General features: G+C 36.5%; 1 protein-coding gene across 19 annotated transcripts in view; it reads right to left on the minus strand.

The window, feature by feature from the left end:
- The window catches only part of MIPOL1 (mirror-image polydactyly 1), a 189431-nt gene that overhangs the window by 75538 nt on the left and 96404 nt on the right, over positions 1-17489 (minus strand). For all 19 annotated transcript variants that reach the window (XR_011096990.1, XM_068683294.1, XM_068683293.1 and 16 more), the window contains one exon: positions 17228-17335. Coding sequence is in view for 18 of the 19 variants with exons in the window: in XM_068683294.1 (XP_068539395.1) it covers positions 17228-17335 (108 nt within the window). In the remaining variant the exon portion in view is untranslated. The remainder of the gene's footprint in view (positions 1-17227; positions 17336-17489) is intronic.

A 17489-nucleotide genomic window follows, 5' to 3' on the forward strand; every position in this document is an offset into this window, starting at 1 on the left:
CCCCAGCAACACACCTTGCCTCAAAAAGCAGAACTGGTTCATAATCTATATATTAAAATCTAGATCAAGAAAATAAGAATGACAGTTTATATGGAAAATGGTGCGAGCCTCAAAACCTCTATCAACAGTGAATGTGCTGCAGACATATGTTCTTTTCAGCAATACTATATGTCAAAATCAGGCCTTGCTTATTGCAAAGGATGATTTTTCTTGTCAGTCTCAGCCTCCAGATTCCTGAACGATTTTCTTTTTGACATAGGTGCTTACACACCCCCGCTTCAAAAACCAGACACCAGACTGTCTGCGTGTCCTGTGCTCTAACTTAAACAAACATGAACTACTTCATAAGATAGACAGAGCTCAGGCATACATTTATTTATTTTAGGACATAAGCAGGATTTTTCTTTTTCCAAAAGTGTGTGGTAAAGAGACAGTATTATTTATCAGAGGACCTGTCTGAATGGCCCTGAGCATCCTCATCCTGTTAACTTCCCAGGGCTCTCAAAAACATTCACAATCTCACAGAATAGTCCTCAAAAGACGACTTGCAAATTTAAATTATATATTAAAAACCAGTCACTGTTATTCCCTGTAGACCATTTTATGTCCAAATTACACACTATTTTGTATATGTTATTACAAGTCTAACAAATAATACATGCAAAACTTTGCTGCATCTAGCCAACAGAACACAACTGTAACAAATGTGAAGCATTAAGTTTCTGTCATCAGCCAATGTTACTCACAGTACCGTGAATCACCTAACAAATTATTAAATTGCACACATGTGCACACTTCTTAACCTACGCATGCAAACATTGCAGCAAAAGCCATAAAAAGCAAGTGTATTCACAATTTAGCCTCATTTGTTGCTACTTCTGGCCTTTGCATTAAGCACACATGACTCAAAAATCATATACTATTAAGACTATTGCACATAATGGAGAAATTAGACAACATTGTGTATAAATTAGAGTGTTTATGGGTTTGCATTAGAAATACTTTTCTGTTAAAATAGAAAGGAATTGTGCTTGACTGTAATACAAACCAATAGTTTAATTTGATCCATTAAAAAAAGTGCATTAATACGCTAACAGAGAAAGCCATTAAGCATTTTGATAGCAACAATTCAGAGGCAGGTGAAAACAGAGGGAAGAAATGCTTGTTGAACTAACCCATTTAAAGAACAAAAATTTCACTCCACACAACGACGCAGCAAAAATGGTGTTATTCACCTGCAGGTTTGGGAAAGCTCAGAAAGTATGTTTTAGGCTAACAAATGGGAGTTAGGGGAACTTAAACTACTAAATACTATTAAACAGCAATAACAGATTTATTCCTCAGCACTACAGTGACCTCCTGGCCAAAAACTAATTTCTCATCCTTCTAGCCTTTTGTATAGAAAGTTAATACTCAGTCACAAAAGGGGCTGATTGTTGAAGCAAGAAACTCACATTCACATTTTGAAAGACAAGGGGCACTTTCAGCTGCACCTAACTTCAAGAGAAGTTGTAGACACTCAGCATTGGACACTTACTATTACTTGATTACTTGATGCAGCTCTGGAGAGCAACTACTTTTTTTTTTTTTTTTTTTCCTCTTGTGTCTTGAAGACCTGGCATGAGAAGTACAGTAAAACTGTAAAAAAGTATTACAGAACTTTAACCGTAAAAAATGAGCATTCATAAGTGAAACAAACAAAATGAGAAGCTGATTTCACATTGAGAAATGGGGAGAAAAAACCCTCAGATTACAAAACGGGGCCCTAATCCTGCAAGTTTTGCTCTTATGAATAATATGTACTCACAGAAGTAGCTTCCTGAGTGAGGCTTACTGGATTAGGCCCCAATTTGTGAAAATGTTGTTTCTGGACTGAGACATGCTATTTTAACTTTCAGGCTGGAATGAAGTTTTCAGAGTGGAGCTCTTAAGCCCTAAAGACAGAGGTTAGAGTGGGAACAACGCAAGGGTGTGAAATACGCTGCTGCTGCTACAACGTCAACTTTGCTTGGAAATTTTTTTCAAATTACTAAAGAAACGAAATATGAAGTCTGATGTCATTCTCTTCAAACATAAACACATCTCAGCAAGACTACGAGCCTTTTTCTCCAAAAGGATAACTGAAAAAACAAGAATATGAGAAGCAGACATTCCTCCGTGAGGACAAAGTTAATAAAACATTTTATTTGGGAAGTAGACACAATACGATTGGAGTTTGACGGTGCACTTAACTCTGTTCTAATGTTTTTAAAAAATTGACAACACTTGTCAAAAGATGTAAAAAACTGTTTTGTGGTCCAAGAAGTCACTCAGCAAGAATAATTTTTAAGCAGCTTTTCCTTTTGTTGCAGTTAAAATTAAAATCCACGCTGTGTAATCCTTGGAGTCAATCTGTAATTAAGGGGATTTGAAGAGAGACCACGCATTGCATTAATGATAAAATTTAATATCTGTTTTAATACTCTAACGTAAGAAAAAACCCTAAGCAACATACAAAAAAAGCAATCATCTCCCTATTTTGTGTGAATGTAGCATATATACACCATTACTATGTCTTGCAGCAATGCTGTATTTGATGTTAGCTTTTTGTTTATACACCAAATGTTTCAGGATTTAGCAACTACAGAGCTTAAAACTGCATCTGTTTGAAAGTTGGCACCCAGGTTTAACAGGCTAGATAAACAGATTTTATTTTATCTAGTTTGGAAAATGAGTGTTTCTGTTGTTACTGCCGTTCAGCAACTACAAACGGAAGTAGCTATCAGCAGCATTTCCAAGATTTCAGTCACTCTACCCTCAGTCTCTCTCTCCTCCAACATCTAAGACAATTACACCTCAGCTGTAAGAAATAGAAGCAGATAATAAATGGAACTAATTAATTTCATGGGATATTCTTAATTATTAGCATATAATTAATAATTAAAAGTCTAACAAAAAGTCTAATTACAAAAAAAGAAAAGAAGTATTTGGTGCACTCAGTCTCCCCTCTAGCCTACCTGCTCCTTTTCCAAAGAAAAACTTTGAAATGTCTCTTCAAAATACAGCTACTTGACACCAAGTAGTGGATTCAAACTACCTGCAGTTGTTGAACAGTGGGGGCAAGCACAGTTCAATTTTTTAAAATAAAAACCTGCAGTAAATAGTTCCATCCTTTTAAGAGATGGGGTGAAGGATTATAGTACCATGGCAATGAAGTCTTTTGTGATTCATTTCCCCCCCCGCCCCCAAAGAACTCAGTTAAGAAGCATGGTTAAAGTAGAAGTGTCCATAATGAGATTTTGGATGGAAAGAGTTTGAAGGAATATGATTATTATTTATTTTTTTAAAACTGAGAAAGCATAATAGAGTCTTTTAATGTGGGCATCAAAGATTTTTCCCATTAGAACGTGTTCTGGTCTGAGCTTTTCTGAAAGAACTAGCGAAGCATCAATGTATGCTTACCAGATCTTCTTGTATCTTCTAAGATACCTAGTTTATGAAAACAAATTTCAACAGTTTCCACTATCTCTGAGTTCTGTTATAACAGCCTAAATGTGTGTGGCACCACCTTTGAGGCTTTGTATATTTGAAACCCAGCTCCATTAAAATTCAAGTGCATGTGGAACTCACAAGCTTAGATCAAAGTAAGAAAGGGCTCCTTTCTTCTCAAAATTTAGATCTTATAATAGTAACTGTTAGTGTCAGGAGGACTGCTCTCTGGAACAATCACTGCTATGTATGTACACTGAATCAGGGCTTAATCTACAAGACTACCTTCACTATTTGAAAGCCTGGTCCAAATGATGCTTGCAATGTAAATAATAATTTAAATTGTATTGATGTATTCAAAATAAGTTCTCAAAATTTTTCAGAATGGGTGGCCAATATAATTGTAAAGAAAGAACTCTGTGTGCAAATCACAACCCCGCCAGCATCACAGTTATTTCTTTAATAATCAAATACAAGCAAGCATTGAAATAATCGTCTTCGTTGTGATCCACAAGGAAATGGCAAATTTATGAAACTGAACAGAATCTGAACATACTTAGTAAAACTGGGAAAGATGACCTCTGTTCTTGAGCAGAGAACCAATTTTGGAGATGGAAAGAACAGTATCAACAAACACAGTTCAGAAAATAAAGTCCCAGTAGGTTTCTTTATGTATTGAATCTAAGTATAAAATGACATTTGAGTCTTTGAGTTTAATTTTTAATTGCAAATTTGGCTGTTTAACAGCTTAACACAATCACCAGTTCACATCAATACCATGTTTAGGAAATGCGATATGTACTTATTTAAACAATAACATTGTTACTTCAACTTGTTAGTCAAAGTTTTAAGGCATCTGTCTTCTAATTTCACATTTTTATTGCTTTTTCTTTTTAAAATATATTTACCTTACCAGTAATGAAAGCTGAATTCTGGAAATAAGAACACAGCTGGCTGAATTCTGGAGGCATAAAAAATTGAGGTTTTAATTAAAAACATATTTTATAGGAGAAATCAGACCTTCTTTGAATGTTTCCAGTGAATAACTTTTTTTTTCCCCTTTGTATCGAGCAATTTTGATTCAGCTACTTGATGGAGCCAGCTATGCACGCAGTGTTTCTAAATATGAAGATTCATGTAAAATATGTTGAATTGAAATCCTAATGCATTGATATGCCTCCGCTGATGTGAACCTCACTTTACACTTCTGACATCTTACAAACCACATACATGTAAAACACGGTTAAGTACTTCATATGCCAAAATTCTATCTGTGCTTGTGTTAATCAGTAAAGATATATTACCTCCAGAATAGGTATAACACCAGTAAGCCTGAAAAGGTGTTTTTTTTTAAATATGGTTAAGATCTGGAAACTAAGAATTACTACCAAATCTACAACTCAACTCCTAATGTGTAACTTAGTACTCTAAAGCTTATTCCTACAGAAAAGCCAAAGCTCTGCTGCCAGTGTATCTCATCAGAAAAGCTGTGATCTGCCAGAAAAGAGATGAAGAACATTTTACCTCATAAAGCAAACTTTTAGAGAAGAAAAATAAAAAGGTTAAAATAAATAAAATGCCGCCATTCGTTCTTTCTGCTCTTCAAGCATTTATTGTAAAGACCTCTATAATGCCAGGATAGAAATACAAATCTACAATACACAACACATCTCACAACACATCTGTGCAGTGTAAAATTGTGAACAGCAGAGTCCACTTTTCCTTTATACCTCTGCACGGCCACACACGTAGAAGGCAAATCAGGATTTTGCTTTTATTTATGGGGAATAATAGTCATTTAAAATCATAGGGAATTATTGTAAATATGCTTTTGCACCAGACCAAATAAACAGATGGCAGTTAAAAAGGAGAAGCAAATCAAGCCCTGACTCCTCCAAGCACATGATGCCTATGCACATTACTGCACTTTTTCTTTTGACTTCATCTCATTCTAAAAGCTAAAGAAGTTTCTCACCTGGGAACAGACTAGTAAAGATTTTCAGGTTACAGCAGACAGACAGACAAACAGGAGCAAACAAATAGTATCTTGGGGCTTCTGAATTGAGGTTAGTCTACAGCGTTAAGACCATAATAAGACCTAATGTTTCAGTATTACCCTTAATCTGTCCCCCTTCTACTCCAAGCAGTACTTTATATAATCACTTGCTAGCATGGGATTCTCCAACTCTGAACAGAAACTTGGATAAACTTAAACATACAAAGACCAAAAATTACCCTTAGTACGTTCATATGATTCTGAAATACTTATATTGATCTTTTATCCCATCCCTGGTTTCCTCTACCCAAGATCTAAAGTGGATTCTATCAATTCTGAGAGACATTTTAGATAAGGAGGTCATGGATGGGTCAGAGCAAGACCTTTGCTATTTAATGACCCTGTAGCTTGCCTTTTGCACAAGAGCTTAGGTTACTACATTTTATACATTTTATTGTAGGACAAATAACTAACATGTCATCATGCACTCAGGCTCATGATTTTGTTTACAGTTGCTGCTCAAACACAAGAGGATCATTTTCTTGTGCAGCATATAAAAAAAAGGGTATACAGTAAGACAGAAAAAATGGCTTTAAATTAAGGTTTATCACACTTTATACATGCATTAGTATGATTTCATATGTATAAAAAAATTTGTAAAATAAAAAGTAATACAAGACAATATCACTCCTCCTCTTCATTTGTTTAATCTGTTATCTTGTCTCCAGCATCATTTATTACTCAGCCTCTGTGAGAAAGTGAAAAGTTAACATTGGCTAAATATTTTTGGTACTTGCTTTGCTTTATTAGAGTACTATGTGGATACATCTTTGAAAACTATGCCAACGTAAGTCTTAAGGTGCGATGTTGGGAACGTTTATTTTATTCTTTCACACTGTAAAGCCACAGTGGGTGGTTACTTATAGAACCATGAGCAAAACCACTGAAGATTAAGGATTATATTATTAACAGAAACTAATACTAAAGGCTTCTTTAAACACTGCAGAAAACAGTTACTGGTTTACATACAAAATGGTTTCAGATTTAGAATATCACATCTAAATTGAGAGATTGAATACAATGCATTTGTAGCACAAAATTGCACCAGGGGAGGTTCAGACTGGACACGAGGAAAAATTTCTTTACCATTAGGGTTATCAAACACTGGAAGAGGCTTTCTAGAGAGGTGGTTAATGCCCCTTGCCTGTCAGTGTTTGAGAGGCATTTGGATAATGCCCTTCAATAACATACTTTAACTTTTGGTTAGCCCTGAAGTAGTGAGGCAGTCAGACTTGGTGATCTTTGAAGGTCCTTTCAAACTGAATGATTCTATTCTATGCTTGGAAATATGATTTATAGTATCGGATTATAATTTTACATGATTTATAGTGGCAAATGGAAGAGGAAAGACATATGAAGAGCAGTTGAAGTCATTTGGTTTGTTCAGCTTAGAGCGGACTGAGAGGAGGCCTCATGGCAGCCTGCAGCTTCCTCACGAGGGAGAGTGGAGGGGCAGGTGCTGATCTCTTCTCTCTGGAGACTAGCAAGAGAACCCAAGGGAATGGCTTGAAGCTGTGTTGAGGAATTTCAGACTGGATGATTTAAAAAGGTTCTTCACCAAGAACGTGCTTGGGCACTGGAACAGGCTCCCCACGGTCAAGGTATTGAGCCTGCTGGAGTTCAAGAAGCATTTGGACAACACTCAGATACATAGTTTGATTTTTGAGTGGTCTGTGTGGAGCCAGGAGTTGGACTTGATAATCAATACTGTTTAATATCCTTATCAATGCTGATGATCAAAGTGATTGAGTGTACCCTCAGCAAGTTTGCAGATGACACCATGCGAAGTAGTGCAGTTGACACAACAGAAGGAAGGGATGACATCCAAAGGGACCTGGACAAGCTAGAAAAGTAGACCCAGGTGAACCTAATGAGGTTCAGCAAGGCCAAGTGCAAGGTCAATCCCACCTGGGTTGGGGCAATCCCAGACATGAGTACAGACTGAGAACTCACTGAGAGCAGCCCTGCAGAGAAGGACTTGGGAGTTTTGGTGGATGAAAAGCTTGACATGAGCTAGCAGTATGTGCTTGCAGCCCAGAAGGCCAACTGCATCTTGGGCTACATCACCAGAGGAGTGGCCTGCAGGTTAAGGGAGAGGACTGTCCCCCTCTGCTCTGCCCTTGTGAGGCCCCACTTGGAGTGCTACATCCAAGACTGGGGCCCCAGCAAAAGAAGGATGTTGATCTGATAAAGCAGGCCTGGAGGAAGGGCACAAAGATGATGAGAGGGCTGGAGTGCCTCTCCTGTGAAGAAAGGCTGGGAGAGCTGGGGCTGTTCAGTCTGAAGAAGAGAAGGCTCTAGGGAGACCTTGTTGTGACCTTTCAATACTTAAGGAGGGCTTATAAAAAAACATGGAGAGCAACTAATGTTGTGGACAGATAATTGTAGGACAGGGCGGAATAGTTTTAAACTAAAAGAGGGGAGATTTAGATTAGATGTTAGGAGGAAATTCTTCACTCAGAGGGTGGTGAGGCATTGGAACATAGAAGTCCACAGAAGTTGTGGTTGCCCCATCCCTGGAGGTGTTCAAGGCTAGGCTGGATGAGGCCCTGAGCAACCTAATATAGTGGATGCCATGTCTGCTCATGGCAGTGCAGTTGGAATCAGATGATCCTCAATGTCCCTTCCAACCCAAGCCATTCTATGATTCTATGATCCTAGTCAGTCCTTCCCAACTCAGGATATTCTATGTTTCTATAACATGACACTAGCTCAGAGGTTCAAAGTAGTACTACTATTAATATATTATTATGGAGAATGAAAGAAAAATGAACCAAGGTTGGAGCAGGTAACAATGCCATTGATACCAATGAAGCTTATCATTACAGTTAATGGGGTTTTTGTTTTTTAATAATGTACTTTCTCATACGAACAGCTTTTCTAACACTATTGTGGTTTCTACAGTATGTTTTGCTTATGTATCAGATTCTGTGATTCCAAATACAACTATACTGATGGATTTCAGTGTAATTTAGAACTCATTAATTTCTTGTCATGGGTTTAAAGCATGGGTGTCATTTCTAAGGAGATAAGGAGCAAAATACCACATAGCAGTCAGATTTCTAGAAGGCCACAGGATGTTTGCATAGATTTTTTAAAAATTTTTTTACAATTTCAGAAGGTCTGTTTATTTCAGGATATATATTTCTGGAATACATATATCTGCAACCTGCCGCAGATTACTCCAATTTTGAGGTACTTTGGTGCAGCTTAGAAAACAATATAAAAATGCTGGAAAAGATTTACACTTGAAAAAAATGTAAATCTTTTGCAGATCTTACTGTACTGTAAGTCCAAGAGGACGTGCCACTGAGCAAGAAAAAAATTCCAGGAAGGCAAACAGTGATCAAGTGAATCAACCATGCAAAATGAAATCTATCCTTTTAGAAGGAAAAGCAGGTACCTGAAAGTGCATAGTATTTGTAACATATGAAGTTAATATAAGATGTGCAATTACAGAATGGTTAAATGAAAAACATGGATGAGAGGGCCATGTCAATAGAAAGGTCATGGTCACAGAAGTGTACTATCATGAAATAGGTGATTCTTTGCACAGAGTGCAAAAGTGAGGACATGGAAGCAGTCTAGATGAGCGGGAGAATGATAGTCCAGATTTAAAATAACCTGAAAACAAAATATTGCATAGTAAGTACCTGCAGTAAGTAGCACAGTAAGTACTATTCATTAGAAATAATACTTCTGATAACCAGAAGTAATAATATTGAGTGACGCACTGGGAAGACAATTTCCGCATATGAAATGGAAACAAAATATAAAACATTCAGACAAAAGATCTGAATGACCACATCATCCCCGATGCCAAAGAGACGTTTATAGTGTATACAAACAGTTTGTTGATGTTTAAGATCGTCAAGTGTAATGTGATGCCAAGATGGATTTGAAGGTTGTCAAATAAAAAGCAACAGACCTCCGAGGAATTTTTAGTGAGCAGATGAAAGTGCACAGCAAACACAGGGCGAGTTTCTTAATGCTTAAAACTGAATTAAAGTTCAATAAACATATCTGCTTTGGTTAGAGATGTTCAGTATCTGTTAACAGGAGAGAAGGAAGACAAACTCATCAGGTAAGGTGAACAAACGCTTGTTGCCAGGATGCTCTTTGTTCAGTCTGTTAAGACACAAGCAGTGCCATTCTTGTGCTGGTGTTTACAGGTAATATGAAACATTCCAAAATTACTTCAGATACACAATACTTTGGAAAAGTATAACTAAATTAGACAGAAGCAAGTCTTCTCAAAATAATTTTCTGGACAAATATCGTTTTGCCTATAAACATTCACTCTACTCCATGTATTACTTTGCTTTGAAATAATTTTGACTCAAAGTCACAGTAAGTAAGATACAACACTGCTTGGTCTTCTTTCATTTGAACAAAGTCCAAGAAATCCTTAGCAACTCTTGTGAAAAGAACAACATACACACAGGGTTACCTTGTGAGACAATGTTGTCAGTGAAAGGACAGACTTACAGATGAAGAAAGGTGACACAACCAGTGCAACCGATGCAGCAAACTCTGGTACATCAGCTTGTTTTCTTCAATTCAGTAACAACCCAAGGCTTGACTGGGTTCAAAATTCTGTCCCCTAGTAAACCAAGAACAGAACTACTGCTACTACTACTACCACCACCACCTTCTATTTACAGCCCTGGCAAAAATATGGCCACTTAAAGAGATCACTACCTGCCCTCTGAAAAATCATGCAAAATCTTATGTCAAACCTCATTTCCCTTATACTAGGGAGATAATCTTTCATTTACAACTGATTTATCAGACTCTGGAAGACTGTTTTTCTAGAGGGATTCTGGATGACTTGACTTTCAGTAAATGGCAAGTGTTGCATTTCATCATTTATTCCCCTCGTTCTCCATCAGAGGAAAATATTGTATTATTAGCTTATGCTACTTTTAAGGAATTATTGTAACTTTTGTATACTGCTACAAAGATATTTTTGTTAATGAATACAAATATCTATCAGTGCAAAAGCATCAATTATTGGTAAGAAGATAACTTATTAAGAATGCAGTTGCCACTTTTTGGAGACACTTTAAGTTTAGCAGAAAGGAATGCAAAAAATTAACATTCAAGTGGAACATGGACAAAATTATTTTTGCTGGATTTGTACATGGCCTCATTTTAGTGTTCATTTACAACATGATGCACCAGCTTATACTAAGATCTTTTGAGGTGTTCTGTACTGCTTCAAAATACCAGCCATAAAGTGAGTAATCATTCTAGCATGGATAAGAGCTAAGCAGACTTGGGTCTAATCTCAGTGACAACCTGTAAGACAGCCTGTAAGTGATTTGGGTGCAGCACAAGCAAAGGCCCTGTTCAATAGTAATTAAGCCTGCAACTGCACCTATTCTGTCTGCTAAAGTGTCTAGGAAGAACCAACTGAAGAAAAATGTTTGTGCATTCTTATCCAGATTGTCAGCAGCGTGTTCAAAGTTTTACTAGGTCTTTTATTTCCACCTCCACTATATACTTAAAAGCAAAGACTATTCAAATTTAGCAAACTTCCACTCAAAAAATGGAATAGTGATCTCATATACTTTATAACAGTTTTATTGGCAGGGCAGCAAATTTGTCTCCCACAAATCCCAGGCATTTAAAAGCAGCATACACACTGCTTTTGGGTAGCTACTGGAGAGTGCAATAAACATATTATGTAATTTTGTATATAAACTGAAATGGACAGCTCTCCTGAGAGAGGAAGAGAAGCATCACCTTTCTTAGGAGGCTCTTGTACAAAGTTAGAGACTGTACATGTATCTTGCTTTGATAAATCCTCTAGTATTTTATCCACATATAAATTATTGGCAGAATAGCATGAAGAACCTTTCAGGATTAGTTGTATTATTTGCTGGAGGTAACCTGCAAGAATCCTTTTAACTACTCCTATTGCTCTTGAAACATTCCTGTAGCTTCAATAAAATAGAAACAGATCATAAGCAAATGCAAGGGCAGGGTATATCTGGTCCCACTAAGCAGCACATCTGCAATTTACCTTTCCTCCTCTCCTACTTCCAAGATGCAGCTGGCATCCCAGTCTTCAAACACACCTATAAATTCATTTGCAAATGGAGTTGCAGTCCCTTTTATACATAGTGTGACAAACAGTAACACCATGTCAACAAGAAGTTCAACAGCAAGTTTTAAACTTTTCAGGGAGTAATGTCTAGTTATACTGTAGACTACATATTGGAGAAAGGTATAATAGCTACTTCACCACTAGATAGCATAGCTATTCATCTGTTAGCTGTAAAATATTGTTAATCAGCAACTGAACTGTTTTCTATTACTCAAACAGTATTACAGTTAATAATGGTATAACATGAAATGGCTGAAGTCAGCAGAGATGTGTTCTGGATGTGACTGGGGCTTGCCATGTTCATAGGTTTCCAATAAATCAACAAAATCTCTGCTGCCTTATATAAAATGATTATTAAAATACTGAAAGGCTTTTCTCTCATTCTTCTAGGATGCAATTAATGACTATAATAAATGTAAAAAGTTGTACGCTGAATTTGAATAGAAGTGATGAGATTTGAATCTCCCAGTTTCTTATCACTGGTTCAGGCAAGTTTCTCTGGATTACTAAATATTTCAAAAGCATGTGGCTATGTCAGAAAAAAAAAAAAAAACACAGAGGCTTTATAGACATAAATCAGCTCTAAACACATGAAAATGAAGCTCTGAAACTTCAGCCCTGAAGCTCTAAACATAAAAATACTGTTAGAATGACTAGACATAGGCCACAACTACTATCTTCTGAAAGCAGCCTTTTATTCAATAATCACTACTATATGTCTAAATAGGATGGATACTCCACATGTTTCAACATTAAGAAACATTCTAAACTTCATGTTCAAGATTTTTAAAAAGTATTTTAACCTCTCAAGACATCAGATCTTTCTGGGATTATGCTCTTCATAAATGACATGTTGAATGGATTTATTCTTGTGGTTGGCATAGTATAGCAGGTATGGAAAAACAGTTTCCAATAAACTTGGGAATCAAACCAGAGATCAACACAATTTATGAAGGGCATCAGGAAGTACTTAATTTAAGTCTTACAGAATGGCTTTTCCATGGGCACCCTCACTGGATTATCTACAAAACACTACGCACTATAGATTTCCTGCCCTTGACACAATTCTTATGTGTCAGCAGAAAGGAGGTGATAACAGCCATAATTGCTTTATGACACTACTGTAGATGAATTTCTGATGGATCTTGCAGGCCAGTTTCTTGCCCATTGCTCTAAATTTATGATATCATTAATAAAACCATGGAAGCATTTAAGATGAATTCTACAGAAAGTGAAAACTAAAAAAATTGATTAATCAGAAAAACAGAATTCTAAAAGAAAAAAAAAGGACAATCATAACCAAAGATTACCATCCTAACAATTCTGAAGAAGAGAAATAACCTTTACAAATTCTAATGACATCATATTTGGCTGGAGTAAACTCATTAAGTCACTAAAGGGCACCTGATTTTAGTATCACCATGAAACGGACTCTCCTCCATTCTAAGAGTTTGGCTTGAAACTAAATTACTATGTCTCTTTGGTGTTTAAAGCAGATTAACAGCTGCTTTATAAAGAATGTACCTCCTGATTAAAAATTACAAAATAAATCATGCCTGTGAAAAAAAGAATTCACATCTCCCTATTTTTCATTCAAATCCAGTTAAACATTTTCTATGAATTTTCACATTATTTGTCCCACAAGACTTATTTCTTACTCTTTTTCAATAGAGTAAAGAGGACTGACACAGGCAAAAAATTTATTTTTCTTTATGAAAATATATTACTTGGAGCTCTGTATTTCAAAAACACACACTATAAAGCCAATGATCAAATGATCCACAACAATATTTGAATACTAATGAAAAAATATCAATTCCTTAACTGTTCTATGTTTAATTGAATCTGATATTTCAGCGTATTGTGGGAATATACTTATCAGAATCAGTAGAGACCAATGTTAATTATAAAGGCCAAGCACAAACGAATAATCTTACATATAGACTCTGACACATTAGAAGTGCAAAGTACTCTGCAGATCTTATTTTATGAAAATGTACTAAGAGTGCAAATGTATAGGCCCTTAGGAAGCAATTATCCCTAAAAGATTTAGCTATAATTCAATCTGAAATAATATAAGAGATTTTTTTTAAAAATGGTTTCACAAAGAAGAGGATTATTTTACTTTAGCTATGGAAATACGGGCCCACACGCTTCCCTGAATGACCTCTATGCAGTTGTGGGCATTGCCTGGAGGGAAGATTTGAATTCAGTCTTGTCATGCAATTAATATAAATCCCTATGATCAATAAGGATACTATAAAAATTAGGAGTACTGATTTGGCGTTGTTGGACTGCATGGCCCACATCACTATAAGGAATGTCCTATCCCATAAATACATTAAATACGCAAATCTTAAACCACATCATATTAATACATCTAACAGAGGTGTATTACCAAACATGTACAGATGTTACATCAAACACTAAGATGAACTGGTACTTTATAGATCTATATAGTACACCTTAAGTGTCATGTGTTTTATTTGTGTGACATGGGATGTAAAAGTATGTAAAAATGAAAATATGCAGAGTGCTTACATCAGTTTTGTTATTCCCAGATCCTATATCTGTCCAGTTTACTGCCAGCACACCTCTCCTGCAGGTAAAAACTCCGCTGCTTTATTTCACTCAGGAGTCTATGTGCTACTGGTGCCTCAAAACAGGGTAGAAACAGCCCCATGAGCTAATATAACTAAAAATAAAGTCGAAAGCTGTCATTTTGTTGTACCTGTTAGACCCTAACATATGTTGAAAGAAATAGGTTTCTTGTGGATACTGGTCTTACACTTTTTCTTTTTTTTTTCCTTCTGAGCAACTTACAATCGTGAGGTGATTTTAAAAATTAAGAAAGAAATAGTAACACTTAGGGTTTTGTTGTTGAGTATTTTAGGACAGTGCAGAGTCTTGAAACTCACCTTTTATCATAAACTTCTATGCCATCCTTAATCTAGCCGATCCTTATTACAGTATTTTTATCAAGTTAAGACTAAAAGTATTCTTATACCACATCTGATGTTTGCACTTCCATTGCTCCCTAAAGTAAATCAAGTTCCTCATGTGCCACCTATCACCAAAATACATCTTTTGCCAAACTATGTCAGAGAACATCCATTAATTTAAGAGAGTAGGGAAAAGTGATTTTTTTTTAAAGTGTAAAATAAATAAATAAATAAATAAATAAATAATAAATATATATAATTTTTCCTGGAGGGACATCGAATGAGTATCTGGACTCCTCCTGCAGGAGTGTAAATGCTTCCATCTGAGTTAACAGTACATAGCCCAGTTTCTCACCTGCATGTGGAGACAGCTAAAGCAGTCAGCTGTTTGCATCAAGGTGAAAATAATTGTGCTGATGTTTAATCCTGCACCACAGAGACAAACAGCCTGTTATATTTCTCTGAAAATGGTCAGACGACCCAGAGGATGACTGGCAGCAGCAGCAGCCAAGAGGGCTGCTCAGGTATGTACACACAACCTGTGCATAGCACCCCTGACAGCTATTGAGCACGTACAGAAGGAAGGACGAGGCAGCTGAGGAGAGCAGGATTCCCCAGGGGAGGTGTGTGCCCAGAGCCCATGTTGCACCACCTGGCAGGAGGCTCCTGAGGAGAGCTCTGCTGCCAACAGCACCAGAACCAAGCACCATTCAGGCCCAGAGTGCCGGTCCAACCCGTGGTTAAAGAAGCGCTGATCTGACTTTCATCCCTACCAGCCAGTCTGTATTTTCCAGGCTATAGCTGCACTAAAAATGGATGATTAGCTTTTCATTTAAATAACTGCTTAGGTCAGGATGAGTGTTGATATGCTGCATATCAATGCTGCCTGTATGAAATACTGGCAATGATAGGCATTTTAGTTTTCAAGGTCAAGAATTCAACTTAACCAAGCAGCCTTTTAAAAAGTACTCAGATGGCCTGCCCTCACTGTAGACAACAGTAATATGAGCTGAGACAAACTTTAGAGAGGTACAACATTAATAAAGTAGAACTTCACCAGAAATTTAAAAGCATTCCTTTTTTTTTTTTTTCCTCCCCCAACTCTCATCTCTAAAAGACTACAACCAATTAACCTCTAACTTTGAAAAAAAAAAAATCAAAAAATGCCTGTGAGAGCCAGAAATTAAATTCTTTAAAGATTAGGTGCTAGGAGAGCAATATCAGGCTTAGGATGAAATCCTAGTAACACTCTCAACTATTAAGTCACTTCTTGCTCTGAAAATACAATTATTCTGTAAGCATTATGTCAGACAATATTAAATGTAAAAGTGTATTCTCAATAAAGCATTTATATTTTCTGAAGGAAAGAGTCTGGGCATAACATTTTCAATGACACTGGAAAAACAAGTCAGCATGTGATTAATGAAAAACAATATTATTTACTATAAGTAGCATGCTTGGCAAGCATGAACTTTTAGTGATACCGGATTCAAAACAATGCTATTATTACAGTTAGAAACAGCTCTGAATATTTATGATCTCTATTTCTTGTCATCTGAGAATAGATTGCTTTCAATATTACTCACCTGATTTTGAAATATTCACCATGGATTCTGATGGCAATTATAAGACCATAGAATATATAGCATTTTTATGTCATGCAGCCTCTCTGTTTATTCATCATACTTCTTTTTTTCCTTAACTGAGAAATGTCAAACTACACACAGATTTACTTTAATTCCTATATCTTGCATCGGTTGAGTTGTTGCATGAATAACAATGTTCCCAACATTAAAAAAAAAAAAAAAAGAAGGCGGCGGCAGAGGAAAATCTGTGTATAAATGACATATGCTTGGATCTTACTGCCTACATCAAACAGTTTTAAAATGACAACACAGTATCAACAAAGCAACTTCTGCCTTTACATTGTCTCTCCACTATCCATAAAAGAGATATTTAAGAACATAGTGGTTGAATAAGCGTGCATGATACTTGCACATCTTACCTGGCATTTTCTCTTATTCTGGCTAGCAGTGAGACTGCTGGTTATGTAGCTATCAATTCCTCTGACGTTACAATTTCCCTTTCTCAAAGCAGCAATAACCTGTCACTTTACACTGTCCTTTCTCTGACCCTCTCCCGCCTCTCTGCTCATTTTTATTCTTATTGACAAGACTTATTATTCCTCCTCCCAATTCCAACTAGCTACCCTTTTGCAAATAGTAGTATCAACTATGTGGTCACTAGTAGTATAGGTCAACAATGTTATTAATATAGTACACACTGCTGGGAGCAGATCAAATAGCCATGCTTTAAAATATTAGTTTTGCAAAGGTACCGTGAGGCAAATAGTTGCAGTTTTCTTCACATTATAAAATGTAGTGCAATGACAGACTCCAAGAACCTAGTGTTAATTATGAGCCCAATATTTTTGAGTATGTTATTTTTTTCTTTCTTTTTTTTTTTTCTTACACAAAATAAAATAAAACCATAACAGAAGGATGCTGTATCTGTGTTTAAAGAAGGGGTTGTTGGCAAACACCACAGCTCACTTCTGCTGAAATGTACACAACTGATATATGCAGCCCAGAAAGCTGGCACCAGGGGCTTACAACCTTAATTTGCCTGCAAGAAGAAATGGAGATTTACCTTCAGAGCACGTTCTTGATTGTTTTCAGCAGTCAGATGTCTCGTGTTGTTTGCTGAAGTCTGGTTCTGCTCTTTCAGATGATGAAGCTCCTGCTCTAGCCGTTTGCACTGCAACGAGGGAAGAATCCCATTAAGTAGAGGAGTGTGGGCATATTTTTTTCAACAAGCCAAATGAATTAACGTAAATAACCCCATCACCATTTCTGCAGTAGAGAAAGCATCAGACAAAAGCATGTTACAATCCCAAAACAGCACTAGAGCT

This window comes from Anas acuta, chromosome 5, assembly GCF_963932015.1.
Source record: "Anas acuta chromosome 5, bAnaAcu1.1, whole genome shotgun sequence".
NCBI classification, from domain to species: domain Eukaryota; kingdom Metazoa; phylum Chordata; class Aves; order Anseriformes; family Anatidae; genus Anas; species Anas acuta.